The 22,999-nt window shown below is 37.2% G+C and overlaps 1 protein-coding gene across 1 annotated transcript in view; it reads left to right on the top strand.

Moving 5' to 3' along the window:
• Positions 1 to 21,941, top strand: part of DERA (deoxyribose-phosphate aldolase) — a 118,263-nt gene extending 96,322 nt beyond the window's left edge. The window contains exons 7-9 of the mRNA XM_040488811.1: positions 17,604 to 17,716; positions 21,312 to 21,461; positions 21,781 to 21,941. Coding sequence (XP_040344745.1) covers positions 17,604 to 17,716; positions 21,312 to 21,461; positions 21,781 to 21,837 — 320 coding nt within the window. The 3' untranslated portion in view covers positions 21,838 to 21,941. The remainder of the gene's footprint in view (positions 1 to 17,603; positions 17,717 to 21,311; positions 21,462 to 21,780) is intronic.
• Positions 21,942 to 22,999: the final 1,058 nt, after the last annotated feature.

Genomic DNA, 22,999 nt, shown 5'->3' with positions numbered 1-22,999 from the left:
GTAAATACTTTCTGTTCAGAGCCTTTTCAAGGTGTGTCCATCTGTAGATCTGCTAATGGGATGCATGAGATACGAGTCTCCAGGTACAGAGAAACAATCACCAAGAGATAAAACTCCCCACAGAAAAATTAACACAACTTCTTTTATGAAAGACAGGTCACTGTAAAAAGTAACTCTACATACTTATCATCAACTGTTGGAAAAAAAAAAAAAGATTTATGATGACATTGAGGTATGATAATCTCAAATATGCTCTGCATTGTTTTTAAAAGCTTTGTGTTTAAAATTCATAGCACTTTCTAATCCTGATAAAGTAGACTAATTTTCTAGCTTGCTTTGTTCAGTAAAATGTATTTCTAAATCCATTTTAAGCAGCTATGTCTTCAATTTGAGTAATTTTCTCTCAAGTTAATAGATTCCACACAAGCATACCTGACTTTTAATGTTAATATATACTATATATTCCAAACTTGCTAGTGACAATAGAAAGCACAATCAAAATGAAATTCAGTTGTTTGAAGCATATCTAGCTTGTTATTTTGTTAAAATGCTTCTTCATTTTACTCTTCTTTGCCAAAGTATAGTGATACCAAATCACATTTTAGCCTGTATTGCAGTCCCTTCCCTCCCCGCAAATGCGAAGGAAAAAAGAGTATGTTAGATATGCTTGTGTCATTTTAAGATAAGATGACTTTAAAACGACCACATCAACAGAGGACATTTGCTTAACATAGTAAATCCCTACATCAGTACGTTCGGCTGCAGGGGCTGGCTAAAAAGGAAAGCATTGTGATTTTGAGGCATTTGTCATCAGTAACTTGGTTTACAGATCGATGTTTTCACTTTATATTGACTCTAAAACACTTTACTATTTTATCCAAACCATTATACCTATACAATAACAATGCCTGTGGGTATTTCTGGTGTTTTTGTTTGATCATAGGGTGCTAGCCTCATCTCACGAATCTTACTTTTGTCTTCTTGGCAATGCCACAAGCTCTCTGAAAAACAGAGGGTAAGGTGATGGAGACAGATAAAGATTTTTTCTTTTTTAATTTAAGTAGCCAGACTAAGAGAAAGCAAATGTAACTTATATAGCTAAGTCAGTGTCACCTCTGATGGTACAGAGTCCTGTAGAGGAAAGCCTTGGCTTGTACACACTGCTGTGTCTATAGATATACAACTGTACTGGCACATAGTAGGCACTCAGTAGATAAATAGGATATTGAAGGGTTGGGAAAGAGAACGGCTGGGTCGATTTGAACACAGAGCTGTGAGCACAAGTCATAAATAGTCATGAGTCTGTAAGTGTAGTTTTAGAGTTAGTCCTGTGTTTGAAAACTGAAAGCAAGGTCAATCACAGACAGGATGAAGGGCCGGCCACCTGGCCAGTTTCCTTGGGTGCTAATCCACAAGAAGCCTTGAAACCACTGAAAATGTTCCAGGCAGAGCAAATTGCATGTACTAGCATTCCTCTACATTATGTGACCAGGATTGGGTATAAGACATTCCAGGGACATGCTCTTATGTTCTCCAAATGGATAGTGTACACTTTTTAATAAAGGTGGGTTTAGTTAATTACAGAGCTTTTGTTTGGCTGAGGGAGGATTCAAATTTGGGGGCTGAGCTGAATTGCTTGGATGAGAGAGAATAGTTAAGTGCTGTCACCAGAAATCTTCTTGTTCTACCCCTATGCAGAAGTAAGCCTTTTTTCCCCCCTAAATAAATGTAAACCAACATGTAAAGGATATTGGTATAAAAGGACATCAAATTGTAGCCTACTCAGAGTGATTACAGACTTTGGTGTCTCATTGAGGCTCTAGACCAGTGCTGTCTAATAGAGATGCATAATTTAAAAAATTTTAATAGCTACATTAATAAAGTAAAAAAATAGGTGAAAGTAATTATAATATATTGTGTTTAACCCAGTAAATCCACAATATCTCATTTCAATGTATAAGCAATATAAAAATTAAGAAATATTTTACATTCCATTCCATTTTTTTATGCTAAAGCTTTGAAACCCTTTGTGCACTTTACTCTTCTAACACATTCCAGTTTGGATTAACCATTTTGCAGTATTCAGTAGCCACATCGGTGAGTGAGTACTGTATTAGACAGTGGAACTCCAGACCGTGCAAGGGCAGAGTCTCAGCATCCCCCACCTTGCCCCCACCAGGCATCATTGAACTCGTCCTGAAAGGTCCTTTCATTAAAGTTCTCTCTCTCTTTGGCCAGCATGATACTCTCCGTGTTGATACCACTCTTCAAAAATATTTTTAAGGAATTGTAATGATGTGTTTGTTGAAGTATTCTCCTTTAAAAGTAATGCTTTAGATTGTTTAAGGCTTTTGAATATAAATGCTGTATTTTTTGGTTAACTTTACCTACGGACTGAAGCATTATCAATGGATGCCATATTTATTTAGACTAATAACAGCTTACAGTTATATTGTAATCGTTGATGACAGTTAGGAGGCTTGGATTGTGGATGTCCTACTTGGCAGCTAATAGGAACCACTTACAGAGAGGACTAGGAATAGTGTTAAAATGTGTTCAAGAAAAGGGTAAGGGTACAGTTGATTATATATACTTGATTTGTCAACTAATTGATAATTTTATGTAGAGTTAGCTTTATTAGTTTTTTGCCTTCCCCCCTTTTCTCTCATGAACACATTGTCTTTTGTTTTTTATTTTAAGCTGAGATAAAATTTCCATAAGATAGACACCTTGAAAGTATACAGTTCAGGGATTTTTAGTATGTTCACAGAGTTTTGCAACTATCCCCACTATCTTAATTTTACCAAGAACCTTTGTTTTAGTTTCAGACCTTCTGGGGCTCACCTGTCCCAGCTCTCCTTCCCTGATACCCTTACTCAAAAGGGGGAGTGGGAAGAGGAGAGATAAGAACTCAGAAGTGTAGCATGATTTTGGGGAGCTCTTTTTTTTCTTTTTTAAAAATGTTTATTTATTTATTTTGAGAAGGGAGGGGCAGGCAGAGAGGGAGACAGAGAGGGAAAGAGAATCTCAAGCGGGCTCTGTGTGAGCCTGACACCAGGCTTGATCCCTCAAATGTAAGATCATGACCTGAGCTGAAATCGGACACTCAACTGACTGAGCCCCCCAGGCACCCCATGGGGAGCTCCTTTCTGAACTGTTAACTCATGTAGATATTTATAGATATCCTCAGGAGCACTAATGCAATAGTAAAAATTAGAGGAGGCATAGAGCTAGGTTTAGAAAACATTCTGTTGTCTCTCTGTTTGACTCTTAGTCCAAAATGATGACAATATGGTCTCATAAACAGTTGAGTTAAATAATCCTTTTCTTTTTCCAAATTTGTAAAATAAAAAAACAAAACAATAAACAAAAACCATTTAGAGTTGTTTGAAAGATTAAACAATTTGAATTCACTCTAAAAGAGATGCTGTTTGCATTGATTGGAACGTCATCTGCAGCATTATTACGGTTATGAAACTCATTTCAAATAACCTAAGTTTTAGAAGTGAAAGGAAACTTCTTGTCATATTAGACATAACTTAGGGACTCTTGTTTGTGTCAAGCAGTCCTAACACATATCTTTGTATGGTTAACATAATGGTTTAGAAAATTCTCCCAGGGACATTACTGTCAATTACCAAGGATTATATAGTCAGAGTCCCCACCTTGTATTCCATTTGAATCATACCGTTCTGCATTATTTTAAATGGCCACATTTTTATTTTTATTGAGGAGAAGGCAACTGCGAGGAATGTGGTTATCATGAACTAATCTTACCCTTGGGGTATTTGAGATATTTCCTAACTCCGAGATTGTGATTGCTTTCTGATTGCCATTCTGCTTGAACATGCCTTACTGCTTAATTACGATGTTCTGTTGCGTATCTCACGTGACGGACTAGACCAACTGAGGAGTATTTTCAGAGCTCACTATTTAGATCAAAGGAAAGAACTGGGAAAGCAGGTGTTATTTATTTTTCTTTCCTTCTTCAGCTTTTCCTCTCTCTTTTAGGAAACACCCCCGACCCCCTTTTTCATAAAGTTAGCTATTATCCCTGGATCTTGTAAGGCTGTCTTTGTGGGTTTAATTGTCTCCAGACTGAGTATTAGCATCATATTGATACCTCCCCAGAGGCTTTGTGCTTCCATCTTTACTCTGGCCAGTTCTTAAGCCATAACACTGGATCTTGATATCTCACCCCAAATTATTTTCAAGCCTATGTTGATCAAAAGAATACAGTATCAAAGAATATGTTTTAATTTGGGGCTTCATATTTTTGTACATTATATTTGTTTAAAAAAAAAGTCCCATTGCAGATTGCAAGTATAAATTAGTGTCAGAATTACCAGAATTACCATACAAAACTCTCTTGCTAACTTTAAGGTAGTTTCTTAGAGAGCGATAGAAAACATGGTGCTAATGAATAATGTGCCCAGAAGCTCTTATTATAGGGTTGGCATGAATTCCACTTAATGACAAGCTTTCTCAAGCAGCAGTTGATTTTAAATCCTATTTTTCATTAATGAAGTATAAAATGTTAATAATACCTTCCATTGTGCTGTTCTTTTGTAACACAGGAGCATGTATCTTCTGTGTTCACCAAGACTGTCTTTAAGATCCTACTAGTAACTTCCTATCTCATAAATAAGATTTGTTCAGGAAATAAAAATGTATGTTTTCCCATTGTTAGCTATATGTTTTTCTAATAATCACATCTGAAGCTTATTATGCAGTAATAGCCTTAAGATATTATTTTTTTTAATGTACTACTGTGGTCTTAATACTAGTTTTTAATCTCTTCTTGTTTCTATGAAGTCTGAATGAGATTTTCAAAATTGAATAATAATTTGATCCGTTAATCTTTTGAAGCTAGTAATTTTATTTTCCTCTCTTTGCAGTCTCTGAGGTTCGCAAATGAATAGAGCTTCATTACTGCAGTCTGCATTTAATAACCATTATCCATTATCTTGTAATTAAGACTCCCTGTAACGAATCATGAGGACAATGCAAAAATACATAGTACATTTCTTTAATGAACTGGAAAATGTTCATCTTGTTCTATTTAGTAATGAGTTGCTGAATAGTCATTAAATCCACTGGAGAATAGAGCTAGATGGATTTTGAAGACTGTCTTGAGTTTGTGGTTAATCTATTAGAATTAAAATTTCATCTTCTATTTTTATCAACAGCTGATTAGAAGTCATTCTGTTTGACCAAATTGATTAGAAGACCATATACAAGGGCAGCTGTTGTTTAATGAAAGTTTTTAATGAAACTGTACCATGGAGACTTGTAATTATAGGCCTTAGAAAAGCTTTGAGTTGCTTTAGACCACACAAAAAAGTATTGTGCTAGAGATTTCAGATTAAGAAAATAAAAAAATACAATTGAATGTAATACTATGAATTTATTATTAATGTTAATTTCAACTAACCACAGTTGAATTCTAGTCTATTTAATGTGTTGCTTTTGACTTTTCAGGCCTTTTATCTCCTAGTTTAGTCATTTCCTTGAAATTGTGGGCACTGATGGAGGAACATTTATATGGATAGCTATTTTAATTGTGAGATATTTTCTCATAAGGGTTTTCCCCCAAAGCTGAGCAGAGGTGAGCTTGGTTAATGTTGGATTTACATGAGCCCTGAGGAGAGTTTATGGTGCTCTGTGATGTGGATAATTTGAAATGTAGCATTTATTTCTCTATGGTAATTTTTTGTTTTAGCAGAGGGGCAAGGGAAGCAATATTAAAATAAGGAGTAAAACAAAAGTGTGTGCCCACTTAGTCCCACTGGAAAATCCATTGTTCTTTTGACAGTAGTAAAATACTAATGTACTTTCTGAAGTATTTTGTGTAATTAAAGCTAGGTCATAGTCCTGGATATAAAGAAATAGCTGTATGCCCGAACTGCAATTTTAATCTCTTGTGTGGTCTCTGGCTCTCAGTTGTTGTCACGAGATCCAACACACCCCAGACTCTAAAAGTTACACGTGCTAAAACACACATCGACACCCCCTACCCCCAAATATCACTACTGCCATCTGTCATGCTTCCTGTCCCTCACAGAGTTTCCTTAGATGGATCCATTTATTATCGTTTAAGGATGTGTCTCATCCTTCTGTGCTTTCAGTGTTTCTTCTGATGGCGGTACTCTTTCTTCTGCCCTCTCGTCTTTACATTTTATGTCTTCTTCAAGGTTCATACCAAATTCTATCTGTTCCATGAAGCCTTCATTTATCATTTTAGCTAAAGTGAATTTCTGCAGGCCTTTCCAATTTTCGTTGACCATAAGTTACTTGGCATGTACCTGAAACACCTTAAATACTATATATAATTTGTATCTTTATCCATACCTGATATCTAGACAATAAAGGCTTGTCTTGATATTTAAGAACTTCCTGACATGTAAAGAGCTTGGAAGTTGTCGTTTCTGCTCTTGGAGGAGAAAAAAAAAAGATGAATACACTGAAAATCAGTGGCTCTTCCCAGACCTTGCAAAGAACTTAGGCCTCAGGGCAAACTCCCACTCTGATATATGGAGAGAGCGACTCCTGAGAGTCAACTAAGATCTGCTTACTTACCTGCAAGAGCCATAAACTGGCAAGAACACTTAAGTGGTAATTAAAAAAAATTTTTTTTAATGTTTATTTATTCTCGAGAGATAGAGACAGAGGATGAGTCGGGAAGGGGCAGAAAGAGAGGGACACACAGAATCCGAAGCAGATGCCAGACCCTGAGCTGTCAGCACAGAGCCCAATGTGGGGCTCAAACTCCAGAACCATGAGATCATGACCTGGTCGAAGTCAGATGCTCAAATGACCGAGCCACCCAGGTCCTCTTTAAGTGGTCATTTTTTGACCACTTGTTAGAAGCTGCATAGGGTGCTGGCATATTTGTGGGTTTTACCTCATGGAACCCCAGGTTCTCACAGTGAAGAGCCAAGAAGTTTCTTCTCTTGGCTATCACAGGGTAAGGGGAAGATAATCTTTGCAAAATATACACAGAGCATTCTCCTTAACAAAGACCTGCTCTCCAGGACAAAAGAATTTGCTTGAGTTTTATCTCACCTGGGAGGGCATTTCCCTTTCACTCTTCCTGCCTCATCAAAGTAGGAGAGAAAAGCTAATACACATTTGTGAAGGGTATAATCTAGGCACATTGGTCCACTAAAAGTTTAACCATAGGATTATGAAATACTTGTTCTCCCCTATACATTATCACTACACCAACAGGGTTCCAGTAACTAGTGGATTGTAGATAACAGAGCTAAAAGACAGAGACTCTCTCTGAGGAGGAACACTTAGGAAACCCAAAGTAAACAGGATGGACCACAACAAGGATATGATGGCACTTGAAGACTTTGGCACTGGTGACTACAGCAAACATAAAATACAGCTTGGTTCCTGATTAGATTAGCATAAAATCTGACACAAAAGACCTGTTCCTAATGTCATACTGACTTTCAACAAAAAATTACAAGAGATGCTAAAACCCAAGAAAAAACACAGTCTGTAGAGACAAAACAAACATCAGAACCAGATTCAGACATGATATAGATATTGAAATTATCAGAGATATTTAAGATAATTTTGACTAATATGTTAATAATTCTAATGGAGAAAATAGACAACATGAAAGGATAGTTAATGTAAGCAGGAAGATAGAAACTCTAAGAAACATTCAAAAGGAAAAGCTAGAAATCAGAAACACTGGAACAGAAATGAAGACTGCATTGATGAGCTCATGAGAAGACTGGATATAATGAGTGACCATTGAAGATAGATCCAAAGAAACCTCCTAAACTGAAGCATAAAGAGATAAAAGGATAAGAAAACAACAACAACAAACAAAGAGAACAGAAAACAGTGGGGTCCTGGGTGGTTCAGTCAGTTAAGCATTTGACTCTTGGTTTTGGCTCAGGTCATGATATGTTTCATGAGTTCAAGCCCTGCATCCATCTTTGTGCTGACAGTGGGGAGCCTACTTGGGATTCTCTCTCCCTCTCTCTCTGTCCCCCCACCACTTGTGTGTTCTCTCTCTCTCTCTCTCTCTCTCAAAAATGAATAAATAAACTTTAAAAAAAAGATTTAGAAAAACATTAAAAACTGAGGGACAATTTCTAACGTGTAATACATATATAATTGGGATACTAGAAGAAGAAAGAGAAAATGGAGCAGACAACATATTTGAATTAATGGCCAAGAATTTGCCAAAATTAATGACAGATATCAAGCCACAGATCCAGGAAGCTCAGATAACACCTAAAAGGATAAATATGGGGGGAAAAAACCCAAAAAACTATACCTAAATATATCATATTCAAACCAAAGGAAACCAAAGACAAATTGAAAATCTTGAAAAAGGCCAGAGAAAGAAAACACCTTACCTATAGAGGAAAAAGGAAATAATTACAGTAGACTTCTCATTGGAAACCATGTCAGCAAGAAGTGAGTAGAATAAAGTACTTATAGAATGAACACTCATAGTGTTCGAAGAAAAAAAACCCAAGCAAGAAATCGATATCCAGTGAAATTATCCTTCAGAAGTGAAGGAGCTCAGACATGTATAACTGAGGGAATTCACTGCCAAGCAGACCTGCCCTATAAGAAATGCTGAAAGAAGTTCTTCAAGGAGACAGAAAATGATATATGTCAGAAATTCTGATCTATATGTAAAAAAAGGAACATCAGAAGAGAATATATGAAAAATAAAATTACTTTTCTTTCTCAATTAATCTAAAAGATAACTGTTTAAAATAATAGTAAGAATGTACTGGGCATTTAATCCTGTTTGGATGGGATAGAAAGGAGGAATTAGGGGGCGCCTGGGTGGCTCAGTCGGTTAAGCATCCGACTTCGGCTCAGGTCATGATCTCACGGTCCGTGAGTTTGAGCCCCGCGTCGGGCTCTGTGCTGACAGCTCAGAGCCTGGAGCCTGCTTCCGATTCTGTGTCTCCCTCTCTCTGACCCTCCCCCGTTCATGCTCTGTCTCTCTCTGTCTCAAAAATAAATAAACGTTAAAAAAAAAAAAAAAAAAAGAAAGGAGGAATTAGGAATACTTTGTTAAAAGATACCTCCCAGTATCTAACGGTATGGTATTGAAGTAGCAGTATAGTATTGAAGATAGACTTAAATTCGTTAAAAATGTATATTGAAAACTCTAGGGCAACACTAAAAGAATGTATAATAGAAAGTATAATTGATATGCTGAGAGGAGATAAAATGGAACTATAGAAAATGTTCAATTAAAGCTAGAGAAGGCAGAAAAAGAGATGTAAAAATAAAGACAAAAGTTAGACAAAAAGCCCTATCTTGATGAATGTTTTATCTGAATTTTAGAATATGTAGTCAACTGTTATTTTTTGTTTTTAGTTTCCTATACATGTCAGTTTGATCATGATAATTGATAACTGATTGATAAAGCTATTCAAGTGAAATATATCTTTGCTCATATTCTACTTGTTTGAGTTATCAATTACTGAAAGAGGGGTTTTGAAGTCTCCAGCTATAATAGTAGATTTGTCTGTTTCTCTCTTTAGTTCTTTCCAGATTATGCCTCATGTATTTTGATGCTCTATTGTCAGGTGTATACATGTTTAGGATTGTTATGTTTCGTTGGAGAAATGGCCCCTTTATCATTCTGTAAAACCCTTTTTTTTAATCCCTGATAATGTTCCTTTTTCTTAAGTCTGCTTTGTCTGAAATTAATATAGGTTCTTCTGCTTTACTTTGATTAATGTTATATCTTCTTCCATCCCTTTATTTTTAACCTTCTGAATCTTCATTTTTTTTTTTAATTTTTATTTATTTTTGAGAGAGAGAGAGAGCCTACTTAAACAGGGCAGGGACAGAGAGAGGGAGAGAGAGAGAATCCCAAGAAGGCTTCATACTGTCAGCATGGAGCCTGACGAGGGGCTCGAACTCACAAACTTCAAGATTATGACCTGAGCTTAACCTACTGAGCTACCCAGGTGTCCTCTGATTCTTTATTTTTCAAGTGGATTTCTTATAAACAACATATAGAAGGGTCTTGTTTCATATCAATCTCTGATTTCAACTGGTGCATTTCGACCACTAACATTTAAAGTGATTATCGAGGGGCGCCTGGGTGGCGCAGTCGGTTAAGCGTCCGACTTCAGCCAGGTCACGATCTCGCGGTCAATGGGTTCGAGCCCCTCGTCGGGCTCTGGGCTGATGGCTCAGAGCCTGGAGCCTGTTTCCGATTCTGTGTCTCCCTCTCCCTCTGCCCCTCCCCCGTTCATGCTCTGTCTCTCTCTGTCCCAAAAATAAATAAAAAACGTTGAAAAAAAAATTTAAAAAATAAAGTGATTATCGATTTAGTTGGATTGATACCTGCAAGGAGAAATAATCCCAAATAAGCCTGTATCTATCAAAAAAGTAATTTTAATTTTAATTTATTCTGTAAATATTATATATAATAGTAAATATGTAAGTATATATTTATATAAACTATGTTATAAGCTATGTCATAAAACTATTTTAATTCTAGAATATTATAAAATAATTTTATTATTTAATAATTTAATAATAAATTATTAAAGAAAAATTAAACCCTTCCAAAAAGGAAAGCACTGGCTAAAGATGGTTTCACTGATGAATTCTACCAAACATTTAAGGAAGAAAGAATATCAATTCTCTACAATGTCTTCCAGAAAATAGAAGAAGAGAGAATGCTCACTTTGTGAGACCATCATTACCCCAATACCAAAACCAGATAGAGACATTGCAAGAAAGGAAAACCATAAATCAGTATCACTCTTGAATATAATGCAAAAAAATAATTTTCAACAACATGTTAGTAAAATGAACTCAACAATGTATAGAAAGAATTATATGCCACGACACAGGGGGATTTACTCCAGATATGCAAGCCTGGTTCAGTGTAATGTAATTGACCGTATCAATACACTAAAGAGGAAACATCATATGGTCATATCAATTATCACAGATAAGGCATATGACAGATTTTAACATCTGTTTATAATAAAAGCTCTCATCAAACTAGGAATAGTGGGGAATGTTCTTAGCTTGGTAAAGAAAATCTACAAACAAACTTTAGCTAATACATGTATGAGCAACTAGACACTATCCCCAAAGGTCTCCCTAAGAAGAAGGCAAGAGTGTTCTCCCTCACTCTTCCTATTCAACACTGTACTGGAAAGCCCTACCTACTGCAAGAAGATAAGAGAAGGAAATTAGATGAATACAAATTGGGAGGTGTGGTAGGCTAATAATGGCTCCTAGAGGTATAACCACATCTCCAGAATCTGACTATTACCTTTTTTTGGGGAAACCAAAAAAGCCTTTGCAGACATGATTAAGAGTCTGGAGATGAAGTGATTATTCAGGATTATCCAAGTGGGACCTAAATACCATCACAAATGTTATTATCAGAGAGAAGTAGAGGATGATTAGGTCTATACCCAGAAAAGAAGGCCATGAGAAGACGGAGGCAGAGGTCAAAGTGATGCAACCAAGGAATGCTGGCTGGCAGCTAGAGGAAGCGGGGCGAGTTCGGGACCAGATTTGCCCTAGAGCCTCCACAAGGTGTTCAGCCCTGCGGACAACTTGATTTTGCACTTCTGCCATACAGAACTGCGAGAAAATAAATCTCTATTGTTTTAAGATACCAAGTTTGTTATAATTTGTGACGACAACCACAAGAAAAAATTTACAGGAAGAACGATATAAAGCTGCCTTTGTTTGCAGATGACAGCATCATTTGTGGAGAAAATCCCCCCAGGCTAACAAACTCTTGAAACTACTAAGTGAGTTTACCAAGGCTTCATGGTACAAGGTTAATATAAAAACTCTATTGCTTTCCTATCCACCAGCAATGTGAACAGTTGGAATTTGAAACTCAAAAAACCTATCATTTATAACAGCGATCCATAAATTGAATACTTAGGTATAATCCGACAAAAATATGTATGTAATCTATATGTGCACCTATTAGACTGGATAAAATTCAAAAACTGATGACACTAATTGCTCGTGAGGATATAGAGCATCAGGAACTCTCATTCACTGCTATTGGGAGTGCAAAATGATACAACTACTTTGAAAAATAATTTGGCGGTTTCTTTCAAAGCAAAATGTGGTTTTACCATGTAATCTAGCATTTGCCCTCTCTGTATTTGCCCAACTTATTTGAAAATTTATGCCTACACAAAATCCTGCATATGAGTGTGTGTAGCAGTTTTATTCATCATTGCCCAAAACTGAAGCAACCAAGATATCCTTTAATAAGTGAGTGGATTAATATAATTGTGGTACATGAATACAATGGAATATTATTTATCAATAAAAAGAAATGAACTATCAAGCCATGAAAAGACACCAGTGAATCTTAAATGCATATTGCTGGGGCACCTGGGTGGCTCAGTCAGTTGAGGGTCTGACGTGGCTCAGGTCATGATCACACAGTTCGTGGGTTCAAGCCTCACATCAGGCTCTGTGCTGACAGCTCAGAGCCTGGAACCTGCTTTGGATTCTGTGTCTCCCTCTCTCTCTTCCCCTCCCTCACTCTCTCTGTCTCTGTCTCTGTCTCTCTCTCTCTCTCCCTCTCTCAAAAATAAGTAAACATTAAAACATTTTATTAATGCATATTGCTAAGTGAAAAAGCCAGTCTGAAAGGCTGGATGATTCCAATACATGACATTCTGGAAAAGGCAAAACTGTTCCAATAGTTTATGATCAGTGGTTGCCAGTGCGTGTGGGGGAAGATGAAAATGTGAAGCAGAGTTGTGAATGTGTTGTGTGTGATACTGTAATGGTTGATGCATGACCCTGCACGTTTGTCAGAACCACTAGAAGCTTCACAAAATGTGACCCTTAATGTATACAGATAAAAATATATATATATATAATTTAGGAGATTAGAGGATTCCAGGATAGAATGCTGGCTCTGAGCAAAGAATCTGACTATGTTACACATGTATGAAACAGCCTTACTAAAGGAGGTGGGAAGAAAGGTGCTGACCCACATAACACTATAAATGAGGGTGGGCTGTAAGGCTAAAGGCAAATGAAACTGCACATTAGCACCGTGGAGTAGTTGATAAAGTTATTTCCCATGGTGTGGGTAACAATTCTGATAGTGCTCCACATGGATACTGGATGTGCGCGGTTAAATAAATGAATGACAGATGGTAGGTGCCAGGTTCCTCACTGTTGAAATGGCAGTTTCCAGAGGGGGAAGGGGCTAGAATGATCCATGTGGTGATGAGTCTGAGTTGGAGACCTCAGTATTATGCATATTTAGTGTAATATAGTTAAACATGGAATTATTAATAGATGTGTATATATAAGTGGGTTAGTATACACATGTATATTTCTTTGCTAGGCAGCTGAGAGAGCCAGAAACAAGCCCCTGCAGTAACAGTGAGTATGCCTAGCACCAAGATTTGGGGTCTAATACCATTCTCTAATAAAAGTAACTAGGGCTTATTCTCAGACTGGGGCAGAAAACATAAAAGATGAGCCTGGAGCATTTGGCAATACCAGAGTAAGTGCTTAAAAAATAAAAATGCTCCATGGTGGAGGTGTGTCAAAGGTATATAGGAAGCAACTGAAAGAGCTCCCAGTGGCCAAAGGTAGAACCATTTGAGCAAGAAAATAATGAACTGGATTATAAACCCAAGTATAATATCTCCGAGTCTGTACTGCTAGAAATGATCATAAATATGTACATGGGAGCAGACAAGTCTCCCATGCAAGTGTGGGATTCACATAAGGGCTTCTTTCCAAGGGGTACAGTATGGAAAGTAGAGAAAAGAGAGTGACTTTGCAGCGGACAAAAGTGGCAAATCCTACCTCCCAAGTGTTTGCAGTCGACATCAACAGTGGTAAATCATGTCAATGGTAGGTACGCTTGATGTGATACTGTGAGAATGGCACTTTACCTCTGTGGTCTTCCTCCCCAAAAACCCATCACCCCAGTTTAATCAAAATGAGAGATATGTCAGACAAGTCCCAAATGGGGGACATTTTACAAAATACCTGACCAGTACTCCTCAAAACTGTTAACAGTCATCAAAACAAGGCAAGTCCAAGAAACTGTCACAGCCATGAGGAAACCATGGAGATATGACAGATGTACACATCATACTATCCTGGGTGCAATTGGATTCTAAGTAAAACTAAGGAAATCTAAATAAAATAGGGATTTGGGTTAATAGCAATATGTCTATATTGCTTCATTAATTGTAACAAATGTACCATATGGATAAAAGTTTTTAATAATAGGGGAAACTGGGTGTAGGGTTTATGGGGATTCTCTATACTAGCTTTACAATGTTTCTGTAGATTTAGATCTGTTCTAAAATTTAAAATTCATTTAAAAATAAATAAAATAATGTATTCTTCTGAGTCACCTGTCCAGTTTTGTTACCTGAACTGGGATGAAACTCAAAACTGTCTTTCCTTTCCCATTAGTCAGTTAAAGGTAGGAAATATTGTAGATTGCTTTTTCTTGGTAGCTGTGGCCTTCTATTTACCACTTGATCCATCCATCCATCCATCCATCCATCCATCCTTCCATCCATCCCTCCATCCCTCTATCCTTCCTTCCTTCCTTCCTTCCTTCCTTCCTTCCTTCCTTCCTTCCTTCCTTCCATCTATCCATCCATCCAAAATTCATTTATTGAGCCTTGCTTGTGTGTCATTCTCTGGGGATACAGAGTGCATAGAAAGATATAGCACCTGCCCTCAAATGTGCTTAACGTACAACCAAGAACGAGAGACAGACACTATGTGTAGGCCACTGTTACTACTCCTGGACTTTTGTTGCTATCATGATAGGTATTCTGCTCTGCTCCTCCCAAATATGTTAGGAGGAGAGTCTTCTCCCTTATCCTACCTCCAGACTCTTTCAAAGGAGTTTGGCTTTTTTGGTTAACTTTAAATTGTGTGATTTTTAAGTGACCATAGCTTTTTTTAGGCCTCCAAATGTGGCCTTGGACTTTTATCTTAATAATCTTTTAAGACGCTTGAAAGAATTTACATGATACCCAGTGTTGTACCCAAAAGCTTTCTAGTGAATCAGAAGACAATGTCACACTTTAGGAAATCACATCTTGGTCTTGGTCTCATTGTGAATTCTTTGGGGATGTTCCCCTCACCTCTTAGATCTATTTTTTGGAGTCTTTAATCTCTTCTCCTTGATTGTCTTTTTTCTGGTGTGGTAGTGACCACACGTTGGTTCTGTAGTCCTATTCATTTGTTCATTTATTAATCAACTCAGCTCATGCCTACCTAAGGGCCTTTCTTTGCACTTGCTGTTTCCCTGCTTGTGATGTTCTTTTCAGTGATACCTTTCATTCAGTCTGTATTTGAATATCACTCCTGAGCGATGCCTTTATGATAACTCTATTTAAATATGGCTACCTCTCCCCAACTCCATCACTCTCTGCCTCATTACATTGCTTTTTTCTTCATAGCACTTACCTCCACTGACATTTGTTATATATTCATTTGTTTATTGTCTTTCTCCTCTAGAAAATCTGCTTACAAGGGTAGGAAATTTATTGTTTTGTTTTGTGGTCTATCTTCCGCATCTAGAACAGAGTCTGGCACATAGTAAGCGCTTAGTGAATATTCGTTAGATAAATGCATGCATGACAAATATATCTCCATTTCTTCCAGTGGGTCTGTAGACCCACAGGAAAAAAAAGGCTTCTGATGACCTGCTTTCATAAATCAAAATTTCTATCACATTTTTACACATTGAAATCCTACCTAAGTCTTTGATTCATTTATATTTGTATAATGCTTGAGAGTTTTCAAAGTGCTTTCATATAGATTGTCTCTTTTAATTCCTTGTATAACGAACACTGTGAAGCAAGTAAGAATTTTCAGGCGTATTTTATAGGCAAGATGGTTCAGGAGGTAAAACCAGGTCTTCTGACTTCTAGCCTATCAAGTAATTACCCAGGATCTATGTTTCATTTCCACCTGCACCTAGAATGTATGCTTTTGAGGGCAAGGGCTTGAATTATTTGTTGCTATATTTTCCACTGTGCCGCACACACAGTGTGTTTACAAAGGTGTGTCAATTTGAACCTTTCCATCCACAGAATAGTTGTGGAAGTATCTTTCCATTTGAAACTAAAGGGGAAAGTTTTAAACATTTCTTTCCAACATTTCCATTGACCACTTCTTTGATGCACCTTGGGAGAATCCCAGACATTAGCCTTACCTGTGGTCCCTCAGACTCAGTGGGCTAGAGCCATGAATTTGCACAGGAATCCCCTAGGAACCTTGTTTATATTCAGATTCTGATTCAGTTGATCTAGTAGAGGATCTGAGAGTCTGCATTTTTAGCAAGCACCCCCATGGTACCCATGCTGCTGGTCTGTGGGCATGTTGAGTATTTCAAGGTTAGATAATCACATTAAAGATGGAATCCCTATTTGGCTACCTGACTTTGTGACCCTAGGTAAGTTTCTTGGAGACACTATAATATTGGTTAAGCTGTGTTTTTTTGGTTAGAATTCTACCCCATCCCCTTACTAACTGTGTAACCCCAAGCAGGTTATTTAACATTTCTTCTTCTTTTTTTTAAAAAAAATTGTTTTTCAACGTTTTATTTTTTGAGAGACAGAGACAGAGCACGAGAAGGGATGGGGCAGGGAGGGAGGGAGACACAGAATCTGAAGCAGGCTGTAGGTTCTGAGCTGTCAACACAGAGCCCGACATGGGGCTTGAATTCATGAACCTTAAGATCTTGACCTGAGCCGAAGTCAGATGCTCAACCAACTAAGCCACCCAGGAGCCCCATTTTAACCTTTCTGTATCTCAATTTTGTCCTTTAAAATGGGGATCATATTAGTACTTAACTTATGCAGGTGTGGTGAGGAATGACTGAGTTATTACTTGTAAAGCACCTAGAATAAAGAATAGTGCATAACACACAGCGAATCTTAACTGTTATTATCATTTCTTTGTCTCCTGTGCTATTCTGTTAAACTACATCAATAGGTTTAGGATGCATTTGAGAGACAGAAAGTTGTTTAAAGTATTTGTAGGTTATGAAATAGTTGATGTCTTTCGTGAAATTCCTAATCTCGTTGGAAGATACACAGCTTTCATTACTGAACAGCGCGGTACAAATAAGCTAGTGGTGATTCTTCTTGCGTGGTCAGAGCCGTACTGAGTACTTTCTGTCGAGCATAAGAAAATGAGGGGAAAATGAGTGGGCACTGCAGTTTTGTAGTAAAGTGTTGTGATGAATGATATTAAGCACAGGGCATAAAATTGTTTTTATTCATCTTAGTTATGCATTAAATAAACCAACTTGATTTTAATTGATGATATGGAAAGATGGAGGCAAGGGCCCTAGGAATCAGAATGCATTCGGTACATAATTCTATGCATCTTCTAGTAAGGGGGGGAAGGGTGGAAAGTATGGATAGAATTATTTTAAAGAGGGATTTTCTTTTTAATTTTTCAGATAGCTAATGAAAAATAAAGTTGTGTTCCTCAGGAAAAAAATTTACACAACTCATTTCTTCCGCTGACTAAGATGTGTAAAAAATAAAATTTTAATTAACATGGAGGTTTTTTTTTTTTTCCTTTTGTTTTAGGATCAGATTTTATTAAGACCTCTACTGGAAAAGAAGCAGTAAATGCCACTTTCCCGGTAGCTATAGTAATGCTACGGGCCATTAGAGATTTCTTCTGGAAAACTGGAAACAAGGTATATTATTGCCAGCAAATCTTTCTTCGGAGTAAAGATAATGTTATTTATAATACTAGTTACAGCCACAAAAACTGTCTTTATATGCAGAAGGTGTGAATGAGTTACCTTTATTAAGATAAATGTTTAATTTACCTTTCATTACAAAAGAACACATTCATGGAGAAAAATGTGCGATTAGCAGAAAGTGAGTGTGAGTGTGGGAGTAAGTATGTGTGATCAAGATGTAAACTCACTTTATGTCCTTTTATTAACTGAAGACAATTTTATCACTGACAAGAGATTCCTAAATGGGTTCTTTAACGAACTAATTCTGCTGCAACACAGAGGCTTTCTGGTAAGGCGTTGGCCAGCGAAAACAGGTTAATGCAGAAATTAAACTTCCTTGAGGAATGGAAAGAATTGCAGAGTAACATTTATTGAATGATAAGCTGTGGTGGTGATATGAAAAGTATGCAATATAATGGGAAATAATCTTTTCCTGTCATTATTGAAGGACACACATAAATTGGTTTTTCTGTTGGGAAACCCCCGGTCCAGAAAAACTTATTACTTTTAATAATATGAGGTGAAGAGAAAATTCTCGAGGAGATGAACTTATTAAACAAAATAATGAAATGCTGTGAAACAGCAGGGAAAAGGTAGCTAGACGTTATATAGCTCTTGAATTAAATATCCATTTTTGCGTTTTATGGCAGTTGGATGTGCTCTTTGGAAGACTGTTAAGCTGAGGAGGGTATGTGCTAGCTTTTGTCAGCTTTTCGAAAAATAATACATATTTTTTTGAAACATAGGAAGTTAAAAAGAAAAATGCATATGAGGTGTTTTTTTAAAATGAGTTTGGATTTTCCTTTTAGCTTCAAGTTGCTTGTTTAGCTGCAAATTATCTCAAAGGATTTTTTTTTTTTTTAATATCACTGGAGAGAAAGGTTGTTTTGTTTTCTTTTGTTTTGTTTTGTAATGAGACTGTCCCTTCCTCAGAAGACATCTTTAAAAGCTGATCTCTGGATTACTGCTGAATGGAAACCCCCCCCAAAAAAGACCTTTAATCCTGTGCCAACTGGATGTGATGACTGTATATGTCACTGTACCTTCAGTTCATTTTGGAACTGGAGCCCCTTTTCAGAATGTTCTGGGTTTCAGAGGAAATGAACTTCTTCCAGAATTTTCTCCTTCAGAATAACTTCATATCTTAAAAAAGTATAGGAATGCTGTCTACTGTGACCTTACTTATGATAGTTGACTCACTTTGAGTAACCTGTACTTGGTAGCCTTTCTGCATTGATCCAAATTAAAAAAAAAAAAAATGTTTAGCTCTAAAAAAGAGAACTCTCTCTTTGGTCCTCCCACCTGAGACCACTACTATTCATTTAGACCAGTAGTTCCTATTTTGTGCCAAAGTACAACAAAATAAGATGTTCGATGCCTGGGCCCTCATCTCTAGCACTTCTGGATCAGGAGTAATCCTCAGGCATCTGTGTGTCTCATAAACTCCAGAGTCAGGATTAAAACTCACCATTAGAGACCCAATCCTGTTGTGTTCTCAACAAACATTGATTGAGTGGTTAACTATGTGCCATGTTAACCTATGTTAACAGGGATACAAAATGAACAAGTCCCTTCCCAGGAGATCTCTTAGACAACAAGCAAAGGATTTCAGTAAAAGTTTTAAGTGCTCAATATCCTAGGTCAGTGTACAGTAGAAGGGACTCTTCACTGTCTTCCAGTACTTTCCTTTTACTTGTATTGACCCTTTCCTCAGCTAACAACCAAAGTTCACCCCAGTTTTATCAACAGTGGGCCGATACAAGTCAAATCAGAGTCATTATAATCACGTTTGATTTCACACGGTGAGGATCTGTGTCTCTGTCTACAAATCAGGTGCATCCTTTCAGGTTGTTGACAAGTTGCCTGGGCAGCCGTTAGACTGTAAACTTTCTACATCATTGATTTAAGGGGAGTTTTAAAATGTGATGGGCCGTCTTCCAGACCATGATTAGTGTCACTCTGAGCAGCAGAGGTTTAATATTTCATAACTGATTTCATTGCAGATTTATGTTTTCCATATTCTCTCCCTTAAAAAAAAAGGATAAACTTATGCTAGAACCTCTCTTTAGAAACATTGCCAAACAGACTTGCTGACACAACTGAACTATATGGAAAAATCTATATGCAGCACTGCCTAATTGACAAAAATGCTCCTATGATTAACATGTATGCTAATATAAGCTAATTGATTTTGGGGGCTTCTTCTCAAGAAATAATCTCATCCTATTTATCTCCCCCTCTCGCCTCATGTCCCTGCACTCTTTCAGAGCCAGTTGGGCTCCAGAGGAATAGACAGATACGGTTAGGGTCAGTGTATAGCTGCTGCTTAGTCATGTGGCCATGTGTGCCTGAGGCAGGGAAACCAGTAAGGAGACCGACCGATATTCCATATGAGAATGAATGAGGGTCTAAACTAATACGGCAGAAGTGAAAACAGAGAGGAAGTGTGTGTGGTAGATATGGAAGTTAAGGAGAGAAGATTCATAGGACTTGACCATTGATTGATTGGGTTTGGTGTGGTGAGGAAAATGGCGGAGTCTAGGTTAACTCTGAGGCTTCTAGTTTGGGTAAATTATGGGACCTTGCATTTATCATCTCCCTTCTCTAGCATTCTTTTAGCAGTTAACCCCGTGTTGGTGCTACCTATCGAATCAACAGCTCTTAGTGTTTAAATGCCTGAGCTTTAGTACTTGGCTATAGAGTGTTTTCTTGATTGTTCCCATCTATAGATACTCTACACTACTGGATTCAAGTTCTGGAGACCAGTAAATCCAGATAAGCAGGTTTTACTGTTTATAGAACACATTTATCCATTTCTAATGGATTTGGGGACATCATTTGTAAACATCAGATACTGGCTGACTTGTGCTGTTTTATGTTCACCTTCAAAGACTACTGAACTGTGAAGAGTTGCTACACTGTCTTTTTCTGCTGCACTTATTTAAGTGGTCTGGCTGCTTTATATAACTCTTTCTACTTACAACTTAGAAGAAAGTCCCTGCAGTTACATTGATGAAAACAACTGTCAACACCCCTTCCTGAATGCTGCCAGTTTGGTTAGTGTGGCCTCACTGATTCCCTCTTCTTATTTTGAATACATGTGTGTGTCTTTTGCACCTCAGGATGAAAGGCTGAAAGGTGACTAGCCAGGCTCACTGGTAGAAATGCAGAATGAATGGGCTTTTGTGATATCTGTTTTCCTTGTTTATTAACACCTCTCTTGTTTATCCCCAGTTCACAGCTATAGTTTAGATGGTTGAGGTTTATGACTTTCCAATAAGTGCAATGTTAATGAGGGTTATTAACGCTCATTAGTGTCTCCTCAGAAGCAGTGACATTCTTTCCATTAATCTTAGAGAAGTCATTTTGTACTGTGAATGGGCGTGAGCCAGTGATCTAAGCTCTTTTGCTGGGTAAAGTGAAATAGACTTTAAAAAAGAGAAGGAGAGAAAGAGAGAAAGAGAATCGAGACCTTGTATTAATGCAGTACCAGTTTTTAAAGTACTCCAGGAACAAACATTGTTCTCTTTCCCACCTTCCCTTTTAGATCGGCTTTAAACCAGCAGGAGGCATCCGCAGTGCAAAGGATTCCCTTGCCTGGCTCTCTCTCATAAAAGAAGAGCTAGGAGACGAATGGCTGACGCCAGAACTCTTTCGAATAGGTGCCAGTACTCTGCTTTCTGACATCGAGAGGCAGGTGAGTAATAATCCGTTGTCCTTGGCACAAATTGGCAAGTGTGTTTTTGAGAAAGAAATGAATAACCCCTACTGGGGTATGAGAACTAGAGATAAGAATTCATCGGATTTACCTCATCGTACCCAAAGTTCTGTTTTCTTCCAAGCAAAACTCCACCTGAAGTAGGCTGACTGCAGAGTCTGCTGAAGTGCATGATAATATAGGGCTTTATAATGAAACATCAATTAAATTATTAATTATTATTTAAAAGTGTAAATATTAACTGATATATATGCTATATAATCATTATTAATTAACTGAATTCTGATTTTCCTCACAGATTTACCATCATGTGACTGGAAGATATGCAGCCTATCACGATCTTCCTATGTCCTAAATCAGACCGATTCCAGAAAAGTTCTTTACAACGATGTTTAAAATGTGTTTTTCTACATAACTGCTAAAATTATTTAGTTAAAATATGAGGGAACGAATAGGTAACTGATGGTTTTTTTTTTTTCCCTTCAAGCTTTCACTGAATTTAATTCAAAAAATAAAAGGAAAAAACAACTAATCCATACGTGGTATTCTTTTCAGGCACATCTGAAATGGCTCTAATTACTTAATGATCTGCATTGTTAATTTTGTGAAGATTTCCTCTTAAAAAATTCTAAGTAAAATATTAATGACAACTTTGATGACATTAAATTCTAAGGGGAAAAAAAAAATGCTAAACTGCCCAAGAAATGTGCTTTAGCGAAAGAAAATGGAGCATTCCAGAGCTGCCAGCCGTACTCTAATGACTCCAGGAATCACTGACTTGACACTAATTTCCTGCCATGAAAATCTGTCTTTAATTTTTACAACAGATATGCTGTTTTATTAATTGTTTTGCTAACGAAACGTCTGTCATTGTTATATGACATTATGGCTATTGCCTTTTTAAAAAATCTCTGTAGTTTATTGTTTTGGAAAGGAACTATAAATTCTAATAGTACATACTGAACAAGTAATCCGTTAAACATACAAAAAGGTTTTATCAATGACTTTGTGAATGTCTCTAGTAGAGCCTTTGTATATTTATATCATAAAGCACCTTAGTAACATTATTAGTGAGTACAACTTATGTATATATTCTGAAACTTTTAAGATTTTCTGGCATCGTGATTGGAGAAAAAGCAGCAAACACTAACGTAGCATTTAATATGTGCTAAGCTCTTTACATAGATCAATGTATTTAATCCTTATTTAATCCCTAAAACAGAACTGATATTATCATCCTTTTATACAGATGAGGGACTGAGGCACAGAGAGCTTAAGCAACTTGTCAGAGATCACAGAGCTCAAAATGAGCAGAGTCAGGAATCAAGCCCGGACAGACAGTCTGGCTCCTGAGTCTGTGCAGTCACGCCATGTATCGCTGTCCCTCAGCACACACAGAGCTCACTGTCCACTCTGGGGATGGTTATCTACCTTGTGGTCTACTCGGTCCTTTGCTCTTTGTCTCTTCCAGGTTTCCATCTCTGCCATTTTTGCTTGCTGGCACCTCTACCGAATTA

Source organism: Herpailurus yagouaroundi, unplaced genomic scaffold (genome assembly GCF_014898765.1).
Source record: "Herpailurus yagouaroundi ecotype Mexico unplaced genomic scaffold, PumYag 166, whole genome shotgun sequence".
Taxonomy (NCBI): Eukaryota; Metazoa; Chordata; class Mammalia; order Carnivora; family Felidae; genus Herpailurus; species Herpailurus yagouaroundi.
The sequence above is the reverse complement of the archived record's forward strand: the minus strand, read 5'-3'. Positions and strand labels throughout refer to the sequence as shown.